The sequence below is a fragment of the Necator americanus genome, chromosome II (genome assembly GCF_031761385.1).
Source record: "Necator americanus strain Aroian chromosome II, whole genome shotgun sequence".
In the NCBI taxonomy this organism is placed as follows: Eukaryota; Metazoa; Nematoda; class Chromadorea; order Rhabditida; family Ancylostomatidae; genus Necator; species Necator americanus.
Window position 1 is genome coordinate 674,852 of NC_087372.1, and position 24,499 is coordinate 699,350.

At 40.4% G+C, this 24,499-nt stretch overlaps 3 protein-coding genes across 4 annotated transcripts; 2 read left to right on the forward strand and 1 right to left on the reverse strand.

Moving 5' to 3' along the window:
• Positions 1 to 4,860: 4,860 nt before the first annotated feature.
• On the forward strand, positions 4,861 to 7,792 carry RB195_016490 (uncharacterized protein; the record flags this gene model as incomplete). Its single annotated transcript, XM_064183048.1, has 3 exons — positions 4,861 to 5,002; positions 6,169 to 6,255; positions 7,743 to 7,792. The coding sequence occupies 3 exons, from the start codon at positions 4,861 to 4,863 to the stop codon at positions 7,790 to 7,792; spliced, it is 279 nt and encodes a 92-aa protein (XP_064038929.1).
• A 1,495-nt stretch (positions 7,793 to 9,287) lies between these two features.
• On the reverse strand, positions 9,288 to 17,537 carry RB195_016491 (uncharacterized protein; the record flags this gene model as incomplete). Its single annotated transcript, XM_064183049.1, has 10 exons — positions 9,288 to 9,383; positions 10,115 to 10,201; positions 10,422 to 10,521; positions 11,018 to 11,224; positions 12,263 to 12,326; positions 12,390 to 12,428; positions 12,521 to 12,621; positions 16,213 to 16,289; positions 17,308 to 17,420; positions 17,477 to 17,537. 10 exons carry the CDS (start codon positions 17,535 to 17,537, stop codon positions 9,288 to 9,290), a joined length of 945 nt encoding a protein of 314 aa, XP_064038930.1.
• Positions 17,538 to 18,669: 1,132 nt separating this feature from the next.
• Positions 18,670 to 24,150, forward strand: RB195_016492 (uncharacterized protein; the record flags this gene model as incomplete). 2 transcript variants are annotated; one of them, XM_064183051.1, is made up of 12 exons in its annotated part: positions 18,670 to 18,718; positions 21,244 to 21,318; positions 21,699 to 21,748; positions 22,060 to 22,139; positions 22,245 to 22,394; positions 22,480 to 22,597; positions 22,932 to 23,012; positions 23,065 to 23,197; positions 23,264 to 23,337; positions 23,495 to 23,586; positions 23,961 to 24,042; positions 24,103 to 24,150. In XM_064183051.1, 12 exons carry the CDS (start codon positions 18,670 to 18,672, stop codon positions 24,148 to 24,150), a joined length of 1,032 nt encoding a protein of 343 aa, XP_064038931.1. The 2 variants fall into 2 exon arrangements, with proteins under 2 accessions (XP_064038931.1, XP_064038932.1); XM_064183050.1 differs by lacking the exons at positions 23,961 to 24,042; positions 24,103 to 24,150 and having other exon boundaries at positions 23,495 to 23,590.
• Between the last annotated feature and the right edge of the window lie 349 nt (positions 24,151 to 24,499).

Here is a 24,499-nt window from a genome sequence, read left to right on the forward strand (position 1 = left end):
GCGGTTTCGAAACCTCGACCGTGTAGCTACAACGAACCTCTAACCGACTGCGCCACACCTTCCTCACCTTGAGCCTTCTCGGGCACGTCTCCATCATGGGGTCTGCAGAGATCGTCGAGCCGAATGTCACATCTAGTTGCTTATTCCACCTGTATTCATGCATTCTACCCGATTTTTCATGAAAGACCATACAACTCCAATGAGCCGGCATTGTTTGACTAGGCGTACGCAAAAATACACAACGAGAGAGAGCGGTTACTGGAAGCGGCGACTGATTTGCAGAGTGGCTAGGTAGGCATGAGACCTATAAGCCAGAAGAAACCGCAAGTAGATCAAAACTCTAGCTTTTTTGTGAAATCAGCTAATTTGCACAATAAGCCTACGAGCTACAGTTAGTGTCTGTGGAATTCTACTTGTTTGATTACATCTACGTTTCCACAGAGAATAGGATAATAACGAATGATAATAAATCTAGAGGAATAAAAAATTTTTGGCAGTTAATTTTCTAGATTTGGATCCTAAAAAACTGAAGCTTTTTTTTATGCTCTAGTTTAGATTCTAAAGGAATTATGCTCGCAAAAACAAAACAATTCTTAATTTTATTATTTTTAACCTAAGAAAGCTATTTTAAACCTAAGAAAATAAATTACGCCCCACTAAGAAATGCATTATGTATTTGGTTAAGTCATAAGTTGTGAGCGTTTTTTTTTCCTCGAGTCTAAAAATGCATAAGGAGGTGAAAAGTGCTTACAGAGTTACATACTTTCGACAGAGGGTTCGTCCCATACGATATTTGTGGTTATACGTTTTATTTGTTTTTGTTGTTTCAGATAATTAAAATGATAGTACAATACAGAGAATTTTTGATTCCTACTTTTTTGCAGCAGACCGAAGTGACAAAGTCGCTGAAGCTGCTCGTCAGTTTGTCGTCTGAATGGAGAGCATCGGACGAAGTTTGAAAAAAATTAGAAAACAAACAAAATAGGCACAAAAAATATGAGAATGATTATGACGTATTGAAAAACTTATTGAATGATGGTGGTAGGAGCCGTAACTATACTACTGAATACTTCTTATAGGACCAGAGATGGAAAATTAATAGGAAAAACCGATTTTTTCTCAACCCGCAACAATTGTTCTACGGATTATGTAGTATATCCTTTTTAAAATTCGTATTTTTGAAATTCCGGAAAATGGAGAACCGTTTTTCAAGTATTATGTACCTCTTCTTCTTACACAACACCAGTCCTACGTTACCAACACGATGTTCTATGCGTTACGTTCTTTTTTTTTAGATTAAAAATGACATTTGGTCTGGTCTGGTGACCTATTTCTCAATCCAACAATTGGGTATCACGCAAATGAGTAGTAGAAGAAGGAGCAGAACGAAACACCTTCGAAAATTTCACGTAAATTACAAAATTGCTGTAACCGGAATTAAACAAAGTGTCATTCAAATACAAACGTACTCATATCGGAAAGAAAAAAAAATCCTAATTAAGCGATTGTCCAAGGAAAAGGAAAAACACGAAGGAAGCGCAATAATAGAGCATATTTTCTTTCACAGTGCTCGTATAGGGATGTGCGTGTGCGTGTTTTTTCGCTTCGCTTTGGCTGTGTTTTCACCGTTCGCAAAGTTTTAACGACGTTGATGTCCTCGAATTAAAAAAGAACGCCGAGATAGGATTTACCTTCGACCAGTTTCTCCGAGTAGGCGAGATAAATTCATGGTTAGTGCAAAGTGATTAATTTTAACTCACTAACTGGTGAAAAATGGTGACCTTCAGTTCTTGCAAAGAAGAATTTATTTATTTATTTTTTGGTTCTGATTTCGAAAAATTCCCAACACGTCTCTAACAGTGGTAATGCACTCTTAAAATGTCAAACTGAAGTTGATTTTCAAGAAACAGGTTTTTGAAGCAAATTTTGTGGTTATTAATGTTTAGGACACAACTCTACACATTCTGGTCGGTACGTGAAGGCTGTTCTTCTTCGGTAGCTACATTCAGACCTGCAAGTAAGTCATGACCTGTGCAAGGGCTGCATCAAAGCAATGGCTTTTTGCAAGAAAAGGAGGTTTTCAAAACCATATACACTTCTTCTTTCTCTAAATAATAAGGTGAGACAATGCTTGACGAATATGATGAATGATTGATTGGATTGATTGATTGATGTTAATGATTTGCTTGGAGAATGATCAGGAGATGCAACTTCCACTATTCACAAATCCCCCGTTCTTGTCTGAGTTAACGTTCGGTGTACCTTCTTGCTGTCCCCTTCAAACAGTCAGCTAAATTCGCAGAATGTTCCCAGTGCAAACGTTTTTCCACCAGAAGTCCTTACCGTAAAAAAAAATGAGCTCCATAGTTGATTCGCTTTCTGGATTTCGGACATTTTCTCATTTTGCTTCCATCAATGAATTTGCCTTCTTGACCGCTTCTTCTCGCACACTTTTTCACTGATCGCACTAGAAAATCATGTATTTCGCAGCGAATTACGACATGCTTTACGATTCGCGTAACTCGCAATAAGAAGGATCAGAACTCGTTCAGAAAAAGTGGATCTCGACTGTATCTATTGACTGGAATCGAAATTTGTCGTGGAATTTTCGGAGAAAAAACAAACGAACTTCAAGCGAAGAGTTTTGTTTGTATGTTTTAGCACAAACTCATCCAATAATTCATTCATAATAAATAGCCGCCCTATTTTTTTTTTGAGCGAACCGTTAACCGAGCTCGGTTGGATTTACGAGGAGAACATTGTCGAAGCCGGAGGCGCTGAAGGAATACTAATGATTCCACCCCAGCGACCACCTTCCGCACATAATCTTCATTTTTCAACCATATTCCGGACATTTTTCAAAAATTACAGTAAAAGTGTTGATCAGATCTGTGCTTATTCTAGAAATGATTTGAGTAAGAACATCTGCAGATCCTGAAAATAGAAAACCTGTTAGCCACCGACGAATCGACGACCCAATAAAGGGATATCATTTAGGCATCTTTCCTAATTTCTCTAATGTAAGAGCGCGAAGGTATAAAGACAAGAAACAAAATTGCCGATCTGAATGTCGTTGCAATTGATGTCGTAGTCATAAATAAGAAAAAACCTCAGAGTCGGGACACTTTACTTCCTCCAATTCCCAAACCTTAACGATGCAGATCTGCAATAAAGGTTAGCAGGTATGACAGCTGTAAAAGATCGAAATTTCCAATCCATCTACACACCAAGAAAAACGACTACCAGAATTATTCCCATGTTTACAAAACTGGCTTCTATTCGGAAGAACAGTCTGGAAAACTTAAGAAGCTTTTGTAGTTCATGCACTACTATCATACGTGTCAATTGTCCGAATGCTCGTCGACTTCCCAGGGACACACAAGGAACTCGGTAAAATCAAACTTAGGCAAGTTGAATGTCACTGGTGACACCAGAGTGTCACCAGAATTTTCTGTCCAACAATCATAATTTCGTGCAAAACCGTGAAAGCACGAAAAAGAGGGCCGTAATATAGGGTAATTGAATGAATCAACCCTTCTAAGGGGCCGCTGGCGACCTCAGGTTTGCACCAGGAAAATAGACATGCGTACATCGTAAAGCGAGGATTTCGTATGATAAAATTTCACAAAATCAACTTCCGAACGAAGGGACGGATTTTCTTCTCCCCTCTTTTTCGCCAGCAGTTAGCAAATGATGATGTGCTAACATCAAATAACGTGAACATCATCATTTTTCTGATAAAGAAAACGTTCTACGTCAGGTTATATGAACTGCTGGCTACTGTTCAAGCAGCGGTTTCCATTTTCTGAAGAAAGGATGTTACCAAGCTGAGGAAAACGTGCAGGGAAATAGACATGCGGAGGAGTCGCGGAGGTCCCACGCAACACGAGCGGTAGCCACGGCTGTGAAACTGTTTACATCGCTTTGTTTACATTTTGGCAAATCCGTATGAAGTAATTGCGCAACACTACCGCACCGTAGGACATCAATTGCACGCCATTGGACCCGTTTCACCTCATCTTATACGTTGCTTGCGTCAGCTCACTTATCCGATGTTGTAGGACCCTTCTCACCCGAAATTGGGATGCTTTGGGACCCGTCCAACCCCACTTTATAGGTTTCTGGCAATAACGCACCAACCCGACGCCATGAGATCCGTACCACTTTTATAGCTTTCTGGCGCCAGCGCACTAATCCGACGTCGAAGGACCCGTCTCAGTCAAATTTGACGCCGTGAAACTCCTTTCACTGCTTTCTGGAATTTCGTGACACACACACATGTGACAGAATAAGCCCGTTATTATATGGCATGGTAACGCTGGCGACGGTTGTTATGTACATGCACATATGACACTTGTAGAATTTTTAGCGTGTTTAGTAGAGGAAGAACTACGAACATACACTATTTTATCTTACTTTGTGAACTCAGATTTGTCTATCGATCCAGAGAGATGGAATCCTGAGTATACTATATCCTAAGTAAGCAAATTGTCTATGTTATGCCATATCCCTTAAATAGGGCATTTTTTATATTTCTAAAGGAGGTGGGAACCTTTTGCCATTTTGAACTACAAAATGCTAGCTTCTGAACCCGACACACATCTACTATCAAAAAAGATCTTCTTAAAAAAAGTTAGGGAGAAAATCCACAAAGCCGAAAGCTAAACCAAAGTAAACGGCAGTAATTAGTGTGCCCATAGTTCTTCTGAACACAATCACACGAACGGAAATTCTCCAGAAGCGTCCAGCTCGAACCTTTGGGTGCGCTCTTGCGAACATATTCTTCCACATATTTCCACGCACATATCACGCATTCCGGTCGTGTTAAGCAAATTGCACAAGCGCAAAACACCCGGAATCATGCGGCTAATCTGGCTGATGATTGCACTCGGAGGAGCAGCACCAGCCTATCTACCCTGTCAACTGAGCCCATGTCCTCCACCACCTCTCTCAGGTCCCCCTGCACCAGCGACGACACCGAGACCTCCAATCACAGGCTCAGGTTGGCCTTCCTCGACGTTACAAGCACAGCTAGTTTGGATTATTATTAGAATTTTTGGTGGAAATACGCTCTGAAACTGAAGTCTAAGAGAGAGACAAAATAATGCATTAGAATAATAGCCTAAAGTTGCCAAATCTTACGACAATTATTTATGGATTTTTCTAAGCGTAAACGAGGCCAAAAGCATGTTCATCATGGTTAGGTCAGTAAAGAGGGAAAAGAAGAGAGGGATAACATCCGTTGATTTCTATTTTTGTTCTCCTATAGGTGTAACGGGACCTAGCATGTACGGTGCGGAATATTTTCGGAATATTATTACACTCCGAATAGCTGCATTTGCCTCCTAAAACCTTTTGTAGTTCCTTTTTAAGAATTGGTTGCTCATACGAACAGGGTTCTAACACCCTTTGTTCAACAGCACCTGTAGAAAACAGCGCAGAGTGAAAGACATAACACTCTCTCCCACACGCTTGCTCCGATCTGGTCACTATCATTCTTTATGCAGGGAAGATTAGTCTTTTGGGATGCACCACTCCACATTTAGGAGAGATGTTTCGTACACAAAAAGATTGAGATCTAGGGAATGAATATGTAACTTTTTTGTAAAAAAAAAGAATATTAATAGATGTGCGTTTAACTAAGTTCTTTTCACTACCCCTAAACAAAACAGGAGTTTTATTTAGGGGTAGTGAAAAGTGAAATATAGCGCAAATATAATTCTTTTGTCAAAAATCTTATTCTTCTTTCGAGCGAGTGTTTTTACTCTCGCTTTCGCGATGAGTTAACCTACAAGATTATGGATATTCTGAAGTGAACTGGGCAAAGAATATCAAATTCCCGCTCTCTGATTATCCACTCATTCGCTACTAATACTACTGTAATACGTAGTTACTGTTAACACAAAGCGGCAGCCTGAGCGTTATGACATTGTTACAAGGGTAAGCGTATATTCCCTTTGTAGCTGTGTTCCTGCTGAGGTTGTGAGTTGCTTTATGGGGTTGTCTATTTTAATTTATAGGAGAAAGAAGGTGCTTTCACTTCTCTAGATATTCAGATTTAAGTTGAGATCTCTATCTATTTGCTGTTAATTCCACACCAGCTTTTCAAAGAAAAAAAAGATTAGGAATACGTCATTTAGCAAAGAAATTAACGCTATCAAATACTAGACTGCAACCCCGCACCACCACCGCCAACGCCACCACGACCATGGACGAGGCGAGTTTGGCCAAGCGGTGGGCATGTGCCCGCAGGAGGTAAAAGCTTCTCAAGCATTAGTTCTCTTCTTTTCTCGTTTCAAGACAAGTATGAAAAAAAAACATAAATCTAGCATTGTTAACCCCTCCAAAAATGGGATTGCTCCATGACTTTACAAACTTTCCAAAAAAAGTTTTATTTGGCTTCTTCGCGCCAAGCTGCAACGCAAGTTGAGAAACTTTAAAAGCAGGTTCAGATCAGCAAGACTCAGATATTACTTCTGTGACAATTGCCCTCAGTTGTGACCTAAAACGTCTACAATTTTCCCAACAGCTTTCCGCCCAAGATATGCTCAGGTCTGCGCACCATGGATACGCATGGACACTGTAGATAGGCCTTCTAACCTTTCGCATTGACTGCGAATTCCTTCTAACAAGGATCTCCCCAACAAATATGCAAAGTAAGGTATATGTGTTTTTTTTTCAAAATTCCAGATCATTTAAAGCGAATGAGAGAAAATGTATTAGGCTTGAACAAGATACGGTGTATCTCAACTCATCATTACTGTTATTTACCGTTATCCTCCGAGCGTCCCGACCATTGAACCTTTCTTTTTCCAGAAGCCTACGATAAGTCACCATAGGTTTGATATGCTTATGTGATATACTGTTATTCATAACCTACACTAACCTCATTTTAAAAATTTCACACTCGTAGCTCTTATTCCTTATTCAAGCAGCAACGCAAGGACGCTAACGGTGAATGAAGTTTTCCACCGAATGCCCTGCTATGTAACTAAAAAAATGTTTATGTCAATGCTTTGTAAAGTTTTTCGTGGATATTCGTGTAGAGCAAATTTTTCATGGATATTCGTGTAGAGCACATATCAAATGTTCTTTTACTTGCTCATATCCTTTATCCAACAAAACTTGATGTAATTCTTTAGACTTCTTTCTAGTTTTTTCAGCGTTTCAAAGGTCCATTTCTAATTTTTAGTTAAAAGTAATATGACCGGTTAGAGTGAGCAAAGGACACCTTTGTATCTTCGAGATACACCTTTAGGTACCTCTTTTGCGAGGCATTAGTCTGTCACACGCTGGATACCAAGTTTACCCAAAAACTTGTGCAATAATTAATGCTAAGAAAGCAAAAAAAAACTGAAGAAATGTATAAAACAGCGATCAGTGGATGACTTTTTTAACCCATATCGTACATTTTCATGGAGGAATGGGTGGATCCCATCAAGGAATTGAAAACAGAGATATGAAAATTCTTATCCAATTTCTAAACGGCATTTCTCTTATCTATACTTCCTCAGCGGGGATCAGCACAAGACGTAACGCAAATGGAGCTACGATACTGTTGCGACGACGCTGTCAAGAACCGCGCAGCGCTATTATCGATGCCTATTAACCGATTTCTGGATACTCGATCCTAATTTCTGCTCGGCGGGTTAATCGTCAACTTACAATCTTACCGAACTAAACAACCATCATGTTTTATAAAATTCAAAACAGTAAGGGACTCAGTTTGGCGCTTTTTTCAGCATGGCCATGGCTCCGCACATCGTTCCCTCCCAACAGGAATACTGGCTAACTGGCTGCAAAAGCAAACATAAGACATTCAGGATTCCATTTTTCATTTCGAGATAACAGATCATGGGATAAACATAATCAGATGGCTGTAATGATTTTGTGATGCAAGATGAGATAAACAGTTTCCCTCTGCTATGAAATGAATAGACTGGAGTCCTCAGAGACAAGTTGAAATACACTTTTTATTGTGTTGTGTAAAATGTTGTGGTGATGGTGTGTAGGTAACTGTAGTAGTAGTAAGTAACTCCCACAATAAACACATACGATGAAAAGTCCGAAGAACGCTTTAGTGAGTGGTTTGTTCACTATCACACTTGATGACAGATCGAAAGATTTTCTTATTCTGCATTTTCTAAAATGAATGAAAATGTGGTTGACGAGAGGCCGGTCTAAATCCAACAAGGACATCACTCTAAATTTCCGGAGCGGAGCGCTCGATAAAATCAAATTTTTATCTGGAGAAGTGAGTTTCCCTCTCCGAAACCTACATGGACATAAAAGAATTTAGATCTCAAAAGTGACCTAATCGTTTTCAGAACTTCCATGTACTCTGGTATTCAACTGAGATCTTATTGCTGTGCTGATCTAGGCGTATTGAAATGATCTGAAGCTGTTATGTGAATTTACGTGCTCAAAGCGATGAGGTACTAGCGGAAGCGGTCAGTTCGGAACCATCGCTAGCTTCTTTCATGCCTGTGCTCTGACCTGCTGGACTGCAACCATTTGCTCCACCACGTTGCTTCGGGTGCAGCTGCTCAGACTGCCCGCAGAGTTCAGTTACCGCGCTATTTGGCGGCTTTTTATTTCGGTTGAAAAGTTCGACTTTCAATGAACCTCGGCATAGTTGAATGTAGTATCGAGTTTGATAAGCTGTACACGAGGTTGTTAAAAAAAATTAAAAAAAAACGTTTCGGCAATATCGCCTTCTTCAGAGCTTCGGTTGTTAACTAATGAAACATAGTTTTGTGGATAAATGGATAAAGGTTTCGTTTCAGCACAGATTAAATAAACAGCGTTTATAGAAACTTGTTACTTGTGTAGAACGGTCAATTAATCACGAACTAATAATTTTATTTAGTTATAAAGATTAAGATAAAGATAAAGTTTCTGGCGTTCCGCTCAATCCGCTTGGGATGCGCCCCCACGTTCACTTCAATTCAGAATCGTTTGAGGTTTACGAACGTGTAACTGGCCTATACAATGACTTGCGGTGGCTAGCCGATGTGTCAAGTCAGTGCTTTTATCCTCCCAGACAAGTCTGGTACCGATTTATCGACCACGGAGGGATGAAAGGCTTGGTGAGCACTAGGGCGGATTCGAACCTCCGATCGATCGTGCAGGAAGCGAAACCTCTAACCGCTACACCACACCCGCCGTTTTATTTAGTTATACACTTGCATTATGTACAATGGTGTTAATCTTTTATGTTAATAGTAGTATACATGCAAATATCATAAAATCACAAATCATTCTTGAAAACACATAACTTCTCGCTATTACTGAGCATCTTCTCTACCAACTTCTTCAACTGAAAACTGAGTCGGTGCCGTCAGCGCGCTTCCGGATCGGTCGCGAGGTTTGGTCCGATGTTTCTAAATTTTTGTTTATCTGTCTAATTTTAAGAAACTTTGGTTGATTTCAGTCACGCAAAGTTTTTCATTTACATTTAAAGACATCATCCCACGAATCTGGCGTGGTACGGAAGTCAGACGGGTAACGCCTATACGGGATCGTAGATTGTGGGGAAGAGGGTGATTTCGTTCGTCTCTTCCTGTATCATTGCGAACGAACGACCTCAGAACGCTGTTTCTTCTGTTTCTTACGACGGCTTCTGCTGCAATGCGACGAACAACCGCGGAACGGTGCTTGCGCTCTCCCTCCCTCACTGATACAGGGAAAGATGAACGGAATCACCCTCTTCCTCACAATCTACGAGCCCGTATAGGCATTACCTGCCTGAAACTCGTACCAATCCATTTGATGCCTTTAATTGCATTAGTCCTATCATTTCTCGTTGCTCGAATCATCTTCGTAAAGACTGGATCTGTTGTATCACAAAAAATACCCCTTATTTCAACGATGAATATCATTTTTACTGGCATGTTTTAGAAATCAGTTTGATGATAATCTTTCTCCGTCAGAAATTACCCTTTTCTGTCCGCGTAAATCACTTCTTTTCGTTGAAGCTTTACAATAGAACACCTACATAATACACCAGGTATGCACTTTACCTCATTGATGGCTAGCTAGAGAAGTTTACCCCTTGAGCTTAACCTCTGATGTCATTACATTTCCATCACACAAAGCTTCTTTGGACAAGTACCTTCTTAGCAGATTGCTCCGATTTCTTCAAACTTGCAGACATTGCTTCAGTCTCCTCTCCGTGTGCAGTTGCAGCTAACTTGGCATACTCAAAATTATATGTTTAATTCGATACCAATATGATAGGTACTATAAAAAACGAATAAAAGTATCCTGAAACTCAATAACTTGAAATTTTCAAATAAACTTTCCTAAAAAGCAAGCTGAGAGAAAGAGACAGCAGACGACTGTGTAAAAAAAAGAGAAGAGTAAGTATTCAGTTTTTCTTAAGGTTTTTCGGTTGCTTTCGAACTGTGTCTTTCACTTACTTGTTGAGGTGTCACGAACATTGCTGTGTAATTCTTTTTCATATCCAGTGAATGATGGTCCAACGGAATGTGTTTTTCAAAAGCCATAGGTTTCTCTCTCCTAAGAGGGTAACAAATAGCTACTGTTCCGAGCAGAGATATATTTTATATCAATATCGCGAAGATGACACATGAAAAACTATCGTCACGAATACAGCATGTCCGACGAACCACACTTCGAACAACCACAACTCCTACATTCAAGAGGAATCATCGATACCATCAGCATTTGTGGCGAGGACCAACCGTTTCCACGGCAAAAATGAGTGGGACTACTTCTCGGGGTCTCGCAATCTACAAACCCTACTTTAGCTTTTTATTTCCATTTTCCGGCGTATTCCCTCACCACATCAGATCCGTGGTATGCCCCCCCACCTCTCCTTTAGTTTTGGCTTGCTGTATACACAACGAAAATTTTCGCGCGAACGTCGAGCCAACGTTCACGAGGTGGCGCCTCGTCCCTCGTATCATCCCCGAAAATCCGAGAACCAGACCGAATTCTCAATCAAAAAAATTCTCAATCAATTGGTTGCCAATAAAATTAGCTCTCACTTCACCTTATTCCTTCCATGTACGGGAAACAACAGGCGACGTACAGAAGCACACAAATGATGGCGAAAATTGGTGAGTAGAATAGGATCTCGTAGTGTGTTGCTCGATTCGCTAATTTGTCGCAGAAAAGACCGGTGAATTGTGGTAAACATCGACATTCGAGTAGTTGAAAACCGTCGCGTTTTCTCAGGTGACAAGATCCATAGCGACACCTGAACATGTGGATCCGAATACATGCAGTCAATGGGAAAATTAACTTAAAAAAATTCAGTTGCTCAAGAAATGTCATAAAATGGATGGATTAATGCTAGCGAGTATGTTCAGAATTTCATCGGTTCATCAGCTTCCTGAATTTCATTGTTTTTTAAAAGTCTCACAGTTTCACATTCAATATTCGAGTTTTTAAAGATTACCACACAAACTCAGAGATAAAAAAGGTGTACATTGGGATTTCTTCTCTGTTTAATGCTTTTTTTTTGGACATCCACGATCGCATCGACAATCACATCATCAATTGTTAAGAAATTTGAAGTGATCGCAAGCCTCGCGGTGATTTCTTCTCCTTATCGCTCGGACTCGGAATGAGTTGAATTTATTTTTTGCTGCTTGTAACTGTTATTTAACTTTCTTTTTTTTTTCAGGCTTTGACAAAGGCGATAACGCCGAAACGTTAGCTGTTGTTTAATAAAGTCGATCAATACCAATCTTGGCTACAACTCAAGAAAATCAATTAAAAACTATTATTTAACTGTTTTGCTTTAAAGTGCTAGGTAGACCTGGAAATTACGGTTCACATAGGAACATTTTGTTCATTTGTGAGGAGGTCCTGTCGTGCACCAAATATTGACCCAAATCTGATCTGTTGATCCATCTTTGTGCTCCTTTAGCAGGTAATATCCCTGTACAAAGCACAGTATAGTCATCTATTCTCACTTTTCTTACCTAATCACTTATATTATCCTCCTCCTTGAATATTTAGGATGATGTACATGAGAGGAAACAAGATATTGTGATCTTTCTGCAGGAGTTCCATTCTATCCCAAATTTTTGCGCGGTCACGCTAATCCATATAATCGATCTCGTCATATTGAGGTATAGCGTGTGTGTTTCCGCCACATTTCTCATTGCAGTCCTCGTTCCCCCGTGGTTTATTTTTTTACGCTTTTTCTTTTGACTGATTTTTTCCAAATTTTTAACACATATGCGGTCCTTAGACGAGGAAAATTCATGTGATCGTTTGTTACACTTACGGATTTAATTTGTTCATTGAATTTTCTGTTCTTTCACTGCTGATGCCGCCACAGTCCTGTGCAACTAAATGTACGAAGTTTCAGATGACTGTTTCTCTTAATATTATTCAACTGAGAACTGTCTCACCCAACATTATGCGTTCTTTCATTAATTTAAGCTGATGTTCTAAAAATCGCACAACTCTTGCTCTGTCATTTTTTTTTTTGAAATGTAACAAATCACAGAAAACCCGTATAGTACAAGAATGGAAACCGTACCTGCTTTCACTGAACATTCAAGTACGGAATGGCTCATTGTGGCTGTCATTCCGTACAAATATACGACACTGTTTATAACAGATATTTGTTTGTTGTTGTATCTGAAAGTATAAACAAAGAAGCGTAGTGCAGATAGTCATACCACTTTATTAGGAGTATTTTAATTAGATGATTTGAACTGAATTTATAGATCATAATCGTACGTACAAAAATGTCATTCAATTCAACATTCAATAAACTTAAAGTCATCACCCCACGAATCTGGAGTGGTACGGATTCTCGGTGGACTATTCGTATACGGGATCGTAAATTGTTGAGAGATGAGTGATTCCGTTCATTTCTTCCTAGTTGCCGTAGAAAACGGCCCGGAAGATACGGCTTCGAGCGTTTCGAAGCGATATTTTCTACAAGGAGTTCGATTTGAGCGCGCCAGTAGTGTGCACACGCCGCACCTTCCAGGCCGTTTTTTACGGCAGTTAGGAAGAAATGGACGGAATCACACTCCTCTCCATAATCTACTATCTCGTATATAATAATACTCGTATCTACTATATAATAACGGGCTTATTCTGTCACGTGTGTCTGTGTGTGTGTGTGTGTGTGTGTGTCAGTCACGAAATTCAAAATGAGGGGTGCGACGGGTCCACCGGCGTCGAGTTAATGCCTCGAAGCTAGGAAGCTATAAAATGAGGTGTGAAGGGGTCCACCGGCGTCGGATACCTATAGAAGGGGGTGCGACGGGTCCATCGGCGCCAGATAGCCTTAGAAGGGGGTGCGACGGGTCCATCGGCGTCAGATACCAATAGAAGGGGGTGCGACGGGTCCACCGGCGTCAGATACCAATAGAAGGGGGTGCGACGGGTCCATCGGCGTCGGATACCTATAGAAGGGGATGCAACGGGTCCATCGGCGCCAGATAGCCTTAGAAGGGGGTGCGACGGGTCCATCGGCGCCAGATAGCGTTAGAAGGCGGTGCGACGGGTCCATCGGCGCCAGATAGCCTTAGAAGGGGGTGCGACGGATCCATCGGCGCCAGATAGCCTTAGAAGGGGGTGCGACGGGTCCAAGACGTCGGATACCTATAGAAGGGGGTGCGACGGGTCCACCGGCGTCAGATTGCTGCGCCGGCGCCAGATGTCCAGAAAAAGGAGTGCGACGGGTCCACCGGCGTCAGATACCAATAGAAGGGGGTGCGACGGGTCCACCGGCGACAGATACCTATAGAAGCAAGTGCGACGGGTCCACCGGCGCCAGATACCAATAGAAGGGGGTACGACGGGTCCACCGGCGTCAGATGTCCAGAAAAAGGAGTGCGACGGGCCACGGGCCAGATACCAATAGAAGGGGGTGCGACGGGTCCACCGGCGTCGGATACCAATAGAAGGGGGTGCGACGGGTCCACCGGCGACAGATACCTATAGAAGCAAGTGGACGGGTCCACCGGCGCCAGATACCAATAGAAGGGGGTACGACGGGTCCACCGGCGTCAGATGTCCAGAAAAGGGTGCGACGGGTCCCCGGCGCCAGATACCAATAGAAGGGGGTGCGACGGGTCCACCGGCGGCGATCCCTATAGAAGGGGCGACAGGTCCACCTGGCGTCGAAATAGTGCGCAATAACTTCGTGTGCATGACGCAAAATATAGATGGTTGCGCTTTCTGGCCGTGGCCACTGTATCGCTTTGCTTTACACCCTATATGACTCCTCCGCGTGTCCATCTCCTTCTTCGTTCGCCTAAGTTGGTAGCATGCCGCCTCAGAAAGTGGAAACCCGCATGCAAACGGGTGCTTAAATAGTGGCAAGATGTTTATGTGATCTGACGTGGAACGTTATCTTTATCAGTAGGATGATGTCTTTCACGTAATTTTATCCCGAAACGTCATTCTTTGATAACTGTTTATAGAACAGAGGAGGAAAACCCATATTTCGCGTGATACTTTTAAATTTTGTCTATAATATATTGATAAGGAGTGTTTGAAGCTGAAGTTCGAATGTTCTCAAAATGTGAACTGACGCGTTTAGGAAGATGTCTATGAAATGTTTCGCCCTTAGTTATAATATAAAAAGGAAGAAGATTGTTGGGATGCACAAGTCCAATTTCGTGAAGACGGCACTAATATTAATTTTCGTTCATCGTGGGCGGAGCAAACTCCACAGAAAGTCTGAAGTCCGCTTACGTTCACGAAAATCTCGAATAATACTATCTCGTATATAATAATACTCCACCTGAAATCAGTACTACCTCAGATTCGTGGGGTGATGACTTTAAAAATCATCAGTCGGTGATAACATGGCTGACTACATTGTTGCAGTTTTGTTGGTTTTTTTTAATATCAAGAAATTTCTAGCCAAAACTTCAGTGCATAAATGTTACTCACTCTCATGCAATCAGTCTACGCCCGATTGAAGATCAAGTACTTTTTAAGAAATGTTAGAGAACTGTGGTTACATTGAAGGTTTGCGTTACCCTCCTTCGCTTCTAACAGACACCCACATTCTAAAGCATGGGACAAAAGAAGGCAAAAAAAGGAGGTTTGAGCAATTTCCTCACACTTAGCGCATAATTGATTCTTTTTTGATATTCGGTTCTCTTGCAGAAGTTGAATGGCTTATATAGAATTCTTTTCTCTGAAATTCTGAAAATTTTCCGTTCTGTTCTGAATTCAGTTCTGAAAATCATTGAGTGAAGGAAATCCACTGCTGAGTTGCCGTGTTTCTGCGCTGGTTGCGAAAGACATCAGTTCCACAAGAGAATATTACTGTTTTTTCATCTTTCTTTTTATCTTTCTTTCCGTTTCTTGAAGTACAGCATTTCCTTCCATATCGGGACTTCTTTCTCTCCTCTCTACATAACTTATACTTGCTGATTCCATATAAGGAAATTTGACTGTCTTCCATTTTTCGGTCTCGTCCCTGTGGCCAGATGTTGTTCCCTTGTATTTGCTAGTCATCCATCGAGACGGTATTACAACTTGTCGATAGTCAAATTTATTGATTACTGATCCAGCGGAGCGATTGCACCACGCGGATATCCGCTAACATTCACGGGAACACGGCTACTGAGGCTCTGACGAAGGCGACAACGCCGAAACGTTAGCCGTAATAAAGTTTGTTAGCAATCTTGGCTATTGCTTAAATTTGACTATCGACAATCTCTATTGCAATCTCTATGCCAAATTTCAAGGAAAGTCGAACTTTGGTGAAAAAAAAAAACTCTGAACTGAAATTTGGTTAAAGTCAAGTGTTACATGTACTTCTTAAATTGAGTTAATTCCACAATGTACGCGTGTTTCGAGGAATTTCCTCCCTTGTCATTTTTCGCTAATATTGAAGTGAAATTTGGGTTAAAGTGAAATGTGGTTTCTGGTATTAAAACTAATTTGTAGTTGACACAAGAAAGAGTAAATCCATTGATGAGTGAATCATCAATGGATTTTATTCTCATTTAGTCTAGCCTAACAGTTCCAGCGCAGCGACAACGACTACAGCTATGGTAATAAGCTTGGAGGCAATTACTAAAATTATGTTTGTTAATTATTCAGCGTTAATATAAGTTTTCAGATTCCGTACGTTTTGATGCACCGGAAAACAAAATATTTGTAAGCATCTATGCACTTCCATCGCTTTTCTTACTGTTCTCTCTTCCTTCCAAAGAGGCACTAGAAGTTGCATTGGGAAGAGATCACTCGTACCTGTCTTCGTTAGTAAGTTCTTTCCATTTTGGTCCTTGGAGTCGGTTGTAGACCAGAAACCAAGATGTGTTCGGCTGCTGTAAAGCAACATTCCTCAGAGGTAGCTTTCAAGATAAATTCACTCATTCAATTACTCGTCATTATTTTCTGCCCCTTTTCGGATGTCCTTAAATCGGTTACAGCTTGAGGAATCAAAGAATACCCAGTATGTTGATTATTATAGACTTGAACGAATGACAATGTGAATTGCGAATATGTATGAAATGTTATTGCATAGAAGAGAACGAAAATAACAACATTTTAAAGAAACCTTCAGTTTAGTTAAATTTTGTTTAGAAATGTGTGCTGGGACAATTTTACGTAGCACGTTAGTGAACCACTTCATTAACTTTCTCACGTTTATTTTCGATGACATTTACGGATAGAGAAGAGCAGAGCTATAAACTTGTTCAGGCAGCTATAAATTGGTACATTTAAAAGCATAACACCACAAATCTGAGGTGGTACGGGTTTCAGGTAGAGTATTCGTATACGGGATAGTAGATTATGGAGAGCGGGGTGATTCCGTCCATTTCTTCTTAACTGCCGTAAAAAAACGGCCCGGAAGACACGACTTCGTTCGTTTTGGCGCACTATTTTGTACATGAGGTTCGATTGGAGCGCGCCAGTCTTGTGCAGCGCCGCATCTTCCGGGGCGTTTCTTATACGGCAATTAGGAAGAAATGGACGGAATCACCCCACTCTTCATAATCTACTATCCCGTATACGAATACTCCAACTGAAATCCGTACCACTTCAGATTCGTGGAGTGATGCCTTTAACCAAATTCCGACATGTCATTACTTTTAGAAGGCTTACGATGTATATCTGCTTTCAAGCTTTTCCAGCTGTATTCAATCAACATAGATTTTAGGAGAGATTGTCACTAGGAGAGATTTTATTATTATTATTATTATTTTAGGAGAAATTATTACTATTCCGTTGAATGATACCTGCAGGAACGAATTTTTTCAAACAATAGTTCGTAGTGAATTTTCTCTAGATATTTTCTGGATGGAGAAGTTTTTTTTCCTCTACAAACGGTTCACAACTAACTTTTTCTTCGAGTTGGAACGCTTTCTGAAGAGATTCACATTTGATGGCTGCACGATGGCCAATCGGAACGTATTTTATTGTCTCCGACACTGGTTGCTCATCCACACCAGAAGCTGTAGAATATAGCTGCTTACGTAGAAGGCGACCGGACAACTGGTACGAAACTCACATGACAACGGGTCTTTTTGGGAAACTTCACGAGCATTCACTGGCAGAATTAAGAGAGCCATTTGAAGCACAGCATACCAGCACATTGTAACCACACCGCGGATGCTTACGGTTGAATTTAAATGGATGGTGATATGCCCTTTACCTAACATGTTCTTACCGCTTAAGGTAGAGAGTGGTGTAGAAATGATGTGGAAATGATGTAGGACGTATGCTACCGCTCCCTGTGGTAAGAGGGCCCGCAGAGGGCTGCAGCGTCTGCACAGTCCGAAAGCGTAACGTAGGCCAACCTAGTCTTTGAACAGCGCTGGATCGAATACATTTTTAGCAGATTTGTCCAGAGAAATGAGGATATTGATTTTATGCGACAGTTTTTTTTTGCACCTCCCATCGTTCAATAAACTTCTCGACGTCTAATAATGGTTTTTTCAACATTTGTTGTCGTCTATTTTTCCATGTTTTCATGTCTTTTTCGTTTTTTTCTTGAATCGTCAACACTCGTTCGATGGCTCTGCGCAATTCTTGAGGCTAGTATCGACAGCTTCAACACCTCGAATAAATGGGCAAAGCAAGTGCCTAAAACTCTCAGTTTTGTCCAGAGCGCGCTTCATTTTGATAGTCTAGAGAAACAGATACAAATAAAATTTAAAAGTTGTAAAAAATACTTACCTTGAATAGATACTTTGTATAGAACGACTAATTCTCTAGCGAATGAGGTACAACATTTTGCTAAAACAACGTATTCTTACGAGTATTTCTGAGGTTGGAAAAAAAAAACTCTCATGGCTAGTACTTCAGCCTAATAATGAGAAAAGAAAAGTTAGAAAAAGCAGGAGAATGATAAAACAAAAAGCCTCTGTCTCAAAAAAAACGTTTCAGTTAAAGAGTGTGGGCTTAAGCAGTGCTGGGACAGAACATAGAATTGGTAAAGAAGTTTTTAGTTCACCTAGAATTTTTTTTACTGAGGAATCATCTATGCTACAAATAAGTGATCATGTTTAAGTGCGTCTGAAAAGTAGTTGGAAATTAGAAAGTTGTCATGCGCAATTTCAGCTAAAGTCCGTGCTCATGCACAAGGAAATCGCAAAGACAACATTAGAAACAACTGTTCTGGTGGAAAAATTGTTTTATCAGAAACACCCGTCCAGGAAAGAAGAATGAGGGATCGCGTCGAGCTTCCATTCTGAAAATTGCATGGAACGGTTCGCAGAGACGACAACAACGTCGCATTCTTACAGTGAAGGTTTCTTTAAACTTCGTTAAATATCAAGCGGGTATGGCATCCAAACGAGTGTAATGACTAAGGCGTCGGACGCAGCAATCAACACCGCCACGCGTTTGCTATTCATGCGTACCGTCCTTTTTTCTCTATGCGTTCTACAAGCAAGAGGTCGATCGTAGAATTTTTTTTTTTGCCATAGATTTAACTAAGTCGTTTCTGCTACCATTCGATATGGCTAAAACTAGAGATTTAAATCAAACTGCTACAACTTTCTTCTAAATATGAAGGCATGTTATCCAGCTTTGCAGGAATCATAATTTCCTTTCGTGGGATGCAAAAACACGAAGAAAAATCTACTCCTTAGTCCTACTTCAAGATTTGTTTTCTACTTGATCTTTATTGTAGATCGAGGAATGACAGCTCCTTTCGTTCAATTTTATTTTATTTTATTTTATAACTTTTTATTCCTCCCCAAAAAGGTACAGGAGGGTCCAAAATATTTTTCCATAACTTTTAAACACTTCAAATTATTAGTTAACACCATCACATCCATCCTCCCGACAATTTTAAGTAATGATACAACTCTTTAGTTCAAAACTCTTTAGTTCAAAATGCATAGTTATGAACTTTGTATGGGGTTGGCTGAAGAAAAATGGTACAGTTACGCTAAAACTTTAACCACATGATTTTTTGGGCCACATTCTACCTATTTCTCTTGTCCTCGACTTCTGCAGCTTTCCATGAGAGTTTCCACTAATTCCCGATGGCTGGAAATCGTTGTCTGATAGCTACTTAGTGACGTTCGTTACTCCTGTTCTCACTGTCCGTGTTTCTAATTTGATTTCTTCAAAGGGTGCTTTAAATTTCGGAAAGAAATAAGGTCTTGTGGGCCTTTCAATATTTACAGAATACCTGTGCAAATGTTCATTTCTACGTCCACTTTGATGGGAAATTTGGCACCTTTTTCGAGGAAACTTTTATGCAAAGAGCGCAGTGCAATTTTCTTTGTCAACTATTGTCAATTCGGTCACTGCTCGGATACTCAAATGACTATCCTTGCGAATGACTTTTGGGTTTTTTCGAATCGCTGACGACTTTTGAGTGGATGGCATGTGACTGTCTTATCATCTTCAACCATGTCTCTTCTCTGCTTGAACCTTTGAACCCAGTCAACAAACTTGGGTACTTGATAGACAAATATCCCCACACCTCTTTTCCAGCAAAGAAAAGAACAATTTTCGTGCCAGTTTTTTCCAGCTTTGCAGGGAAATTTTCGTTGATATTGACCGTTGCTCTTCGAATGCTGCAGATACTAGATATTAGAGGCAGCATACCACGAATCTGACGTAGTGAGGGAATCCACGGCAAAAGCTAGAGATGGAGTTGTAGATTCCGGGATGAGAGGTGGTTCTGCTCACCTCTTCCTCGTCCTAAAAAACGGTATGGGAGCCGCTTTAATTCCTACGAGGAACATTAGAATGCTCTTCTTTGCATGCGTTCTTACCCCCCTCTCCCCAAAACCCCTTTTTTTTTTTTTTTTTTTAAAAAAAAGGGGAGGAAAACCACCTTTTTTTCCCCCCCCCCCCAGGGGGGGGGGGGCGCAAAAAAAAAAGGGGGAAAAAAAAAAAAAAAAAAAAAAAAAAAAAACCCTTTCCCCTTTTTTTTTATGGAGAGATGAGCGGAACAACCCCTGATCCCGCAATCTTCGACCCCGTGTAGATTTTGTCCATGGCCCGTCAGATCCATTGGGTAATGCCTTTAACGGTGTTGATTTCTATAAGTGTATTGGGCGACATCACATGAGCTTCTGGTGTTGTTTCCACAAGTTCGTAAGGGATTCTGCTTTGGCTTTTTAAGTGACACCTGGCATGTAGCAGAAACTACTTAGTAGTGTTACTAGGCAGTATTAAGTTGTATTTAGCGAAATCCATATCTAAATAATGATAACAGGAGAGCGGGAACAACTATGTGGAAGGTTTTTTCTAGTTAACAACTTTGAATTACTTGTCCTCTTCTGGTCTGAATGCTGCAGAAGTTGAGAAGGAGAGCAAATTGAGAGAGGTAAATTTTGTTATCCAGAAAATCACGAGTTAAAAGCTTGATATCAGTTGTTCTATTCTTCCGTAGCCACATCTCGAACAAACGCTATCAACTACTTCGAACTGTCTGCCTTCTTCTGGACAAATTCCATCATTTTCTGTTTCAATATTTCACAACATCTTCACTAGTCTCTAAATTTTCTACAAAACCGTTCTAATAAACCTAGAACAAGTATGAATGAAACATGGTATGCTCCACCCCAGATAGCCAAACTACAGCTCTTTTTAAAATTTTCTCACTACATAATAATTTGAGAACAACAGATATTTTTGAAGCGCCTTTAGAGCCCCAACAGAAACTTCATTCTCATCAACAAATTTCAAATCTTAGAAAGAAGAGTATAAGGGCATGGCCGTTTTTTTAAAAGACAATTTTAAAATTGGTGGGACATAAACATAAACGAAACGACATAAACGAATATTAACCACCCAAAACATTTATTTTAGGTGCGGATAATTTTCTTTCGTTCACAAAAGCTGAAATTTGCGAAGCAGAACCTCATTTGGATTTGTGCAAAGGAGGTACGTTGTGCTAAAGATCTTCATTTTTTTCCTAATATTTGGTTCATCTGTCTTAATTCACATTTGTTAGTAAATTTAGAATCATCCGAAGCCTTTTTCTTTCGATAAGTTTCACGTCTGCAGATACTGGAGAACACTAGATGGAGGGTATTTTTAAAAAAGTAACAAATATAAAACAAGTATGAAACCAAGAAGTTTCGTATTCTGCTACAATTTTGAAAACGAAATATACTGACAAAAGAAATTCAGTATATGTACATTTGATGGCAAAAACTCACCAGATCTACTTATAGAACAATTGGATCGATATGAGGAGTAAAAAAACCGCTTTCTTGTACAAATAAGTTCTTCGGTTTCAAAAAAAATTACAACTATTTCAGCACGAGCTCACGCGGTTTTACCACTTCAGAGAGACAGTCCGAGCAGTACGGTGAGTTCCGATTGTCCGCTGCTTTTTGATTACCTTGATGGGATAGTTGGCTTGATGATCCTCCTGAGTGTGTTATACTCTGTCAATTCTTTTTCTTGCATCCAACTATCCCATCAAGGTAATAAAAAAATAACATAAAGCTTAAAAGTAACGAAAAGCACCAGAAAAGTGAAACTTTGCCTCTCTGTCACGAAATTTGACACAGTCAGTGAAGTTTCTCCCAAGATAAGGAAAAAAATGTCTTTGGATAAATCGGAAGTTCTAAATTGAAACGTGTTCCAACTTTTTGACCACAGTAGTACTTTTGTCAGAAATCTGGAGAATCCGAAAAGCAAGGGTTCATACCGGAAAACAATGACGATGAGAATCCGTTCGAGGAACTTGGTACAAGGTAAGCTTTTCCCAAGAATTCCCCGTTCAGGTCACCGATCCCATCTTATTTGGCACAATAGCGTTTTTCCATGATCCTCTATTATGAATGAAGAACAGTTCTTAGGCCTCCTCCTACATCCACTGGAGATACATTCCTTAGGCCTTCCGGCCGAAGGCATCTGAAGCACTCCAGGCATTTTAACGAATACTATGGCAATGCGCATAGAGATTACTATCAGCAGCAGCAACGTCCTCAAAACGGACTTTTGTATAGGTACACTTGACTTAATGAAATAGTTGTTTTTTCTTTTTCAATTCGACTTCAAATTTTTCGAATCCAACCATGGTTTCTATCCTAGGGTTTATCCCGGCCTTCACCCGAAAGATGGTTCTTTCTGCTCAGATATGCGAGGCATGTTCGCTTATACTTGCCAGCCCAGTAAACCACTTCGAATTGATCTCGTGGAATTTTGCAAGGCAAGTGATTCCTGGTTTTTCGTGGAGACTGACATGACAGAAGGACATCTCATTTCTGGATGTTTTAGTTGGCCTTCCATTTCCATCTTTATTTTCAATGCAAGTACAAGAAAAATTCAAACATGTTCTCTGGTAAAGAAACAAGCAATTTTCAGTTATTTAGCCTACATCTGTGTAATCTTTGCAGCCTAACAAGAAGAGCGCTCATTACGCTCAAAATAAAATAACTACTTTTTAAAATCAGTCTCCTTAGCACTCTTAATTGTACCCGACAGAAGAACAAATACAAATAACAAAAGTTCAAAAGTCGATCCTAAACAAATGATTTTTTCAGGACTACTCAGCATTTTGTAGTGTTCCCAATTTCCACCGACTTCCTGGTCCTCGAATGGGACCCCCTCGTGGTGATGGCTCGGTGAGTAAAAATCTGTTTCAAATCTTGATCGGAATAAACTCTCTACTAGCAGATTGGCCACGTTGACGTAAGTGGGAAGTTTGGTTTTGGGGTTGGTGCAGTGCCAGGATTGGATGTTGGCGTTGGTTGGGGCGTTGATGTTGGTCCAATTCCAGGAATGGGAGAAAGCGTTGGAGTTGGTCTTGGTGAGAGGTTTATCGCTTGCGAATAAAAAAAAGAATAATCTTCTTGAACAACTTTTATTGCTTAAGGATTGGACCTTGGGATAATGGGATCAAAATCGCCTGAAGCTTTCCGAAGAGGACAAGATAATCCCAACGAGAAGGTACATTCACAAATTGAGTCTCCGTTATTAAAGCTCTTGCTGTAACAAAGCTGACTATGAAAATGTGTTTGAAGGCATTTAGTAAATAATTAGTAATTTAGTAAATAATGCGCAGCACTAGAGTACACCTAAAAATATGTGTTCTTTCTGTTTTCAGGGCGGCGGTATTGTTGGAATAAGCGGTGGTGTCGGCGTCAAGGCTCCAGGAGCAGGCAACGTTGGTGTGGGATCAGGGATAGGTGTTGGAAGGTAGTCAGCCCACGTGAACAGGGCTACCTTCTCCTGAATGATGGGCTTACTACAAGAGTTTGACGAAACCTACACATTTGTATTTACATTTTCCGTGGAAAATATTGTATGTGGTTATGACTATCCGTTGTTTATCGCTGGACAGATTATTTTGCCCTAACTTCCCGTTAATGTGGCCACCCAGCAGGAAGATCTGTAAAGTATTTGTTATGAAAATGAAAGATTTCTCCGGAAATTTAGTTTAGCCTTTTTTCATCCATAAAGTTCTTTTCATGCTCGTATATATTTCTACTCATGTTTATCTGTGCGAAGGTATAAAATGAACATAATTTTTTCCAATGTATAAGACCTGGCGGCAAACTTTCACATTTCAGAAGGAAATTGCAAAAAAAAACGGTACGACGCATCAGCAAAAACTTTTTATTACCCAAATGTAGATATAAAAAATTCTTTGCTGTAAGTTTTGAAAATCACTTCTCCCAAATGCTGGCCTTGACGGCTAACACATATTTACAGCCGCTCTGGGAAGTTTCCACCACTGTCAGCCACTCTGGGAAGAGCTAAGTCTCTTCAACTTCTTCTTCAACGAATTCCTTTAGTTCCTTCAAGGACCGAGGGCGATGCCTAAAAACGTAGGCATTGGGATTCCTTGCGCAGAATCTGAGCCTTATTCTTGACTAAATTCCAACAAATCCAACTTCAAACTATTGAGCACTACGTAAAATTGAATTCTTCATCTTTTAGAAGCGGTTTCAACTTTCCTTCTCTTTTGCAAAAATTTGGTTCAGTGGGGTGTCGAACCTGCGTGCGTCTTCCATTTTCATATTGTGGGAATAAAATGTTGATTTTTTTCGGTTTTTTTTTCGGCGTTTTTAAATAATCCGGCCTATGCACCTGACTCTCCTCTTTTCTG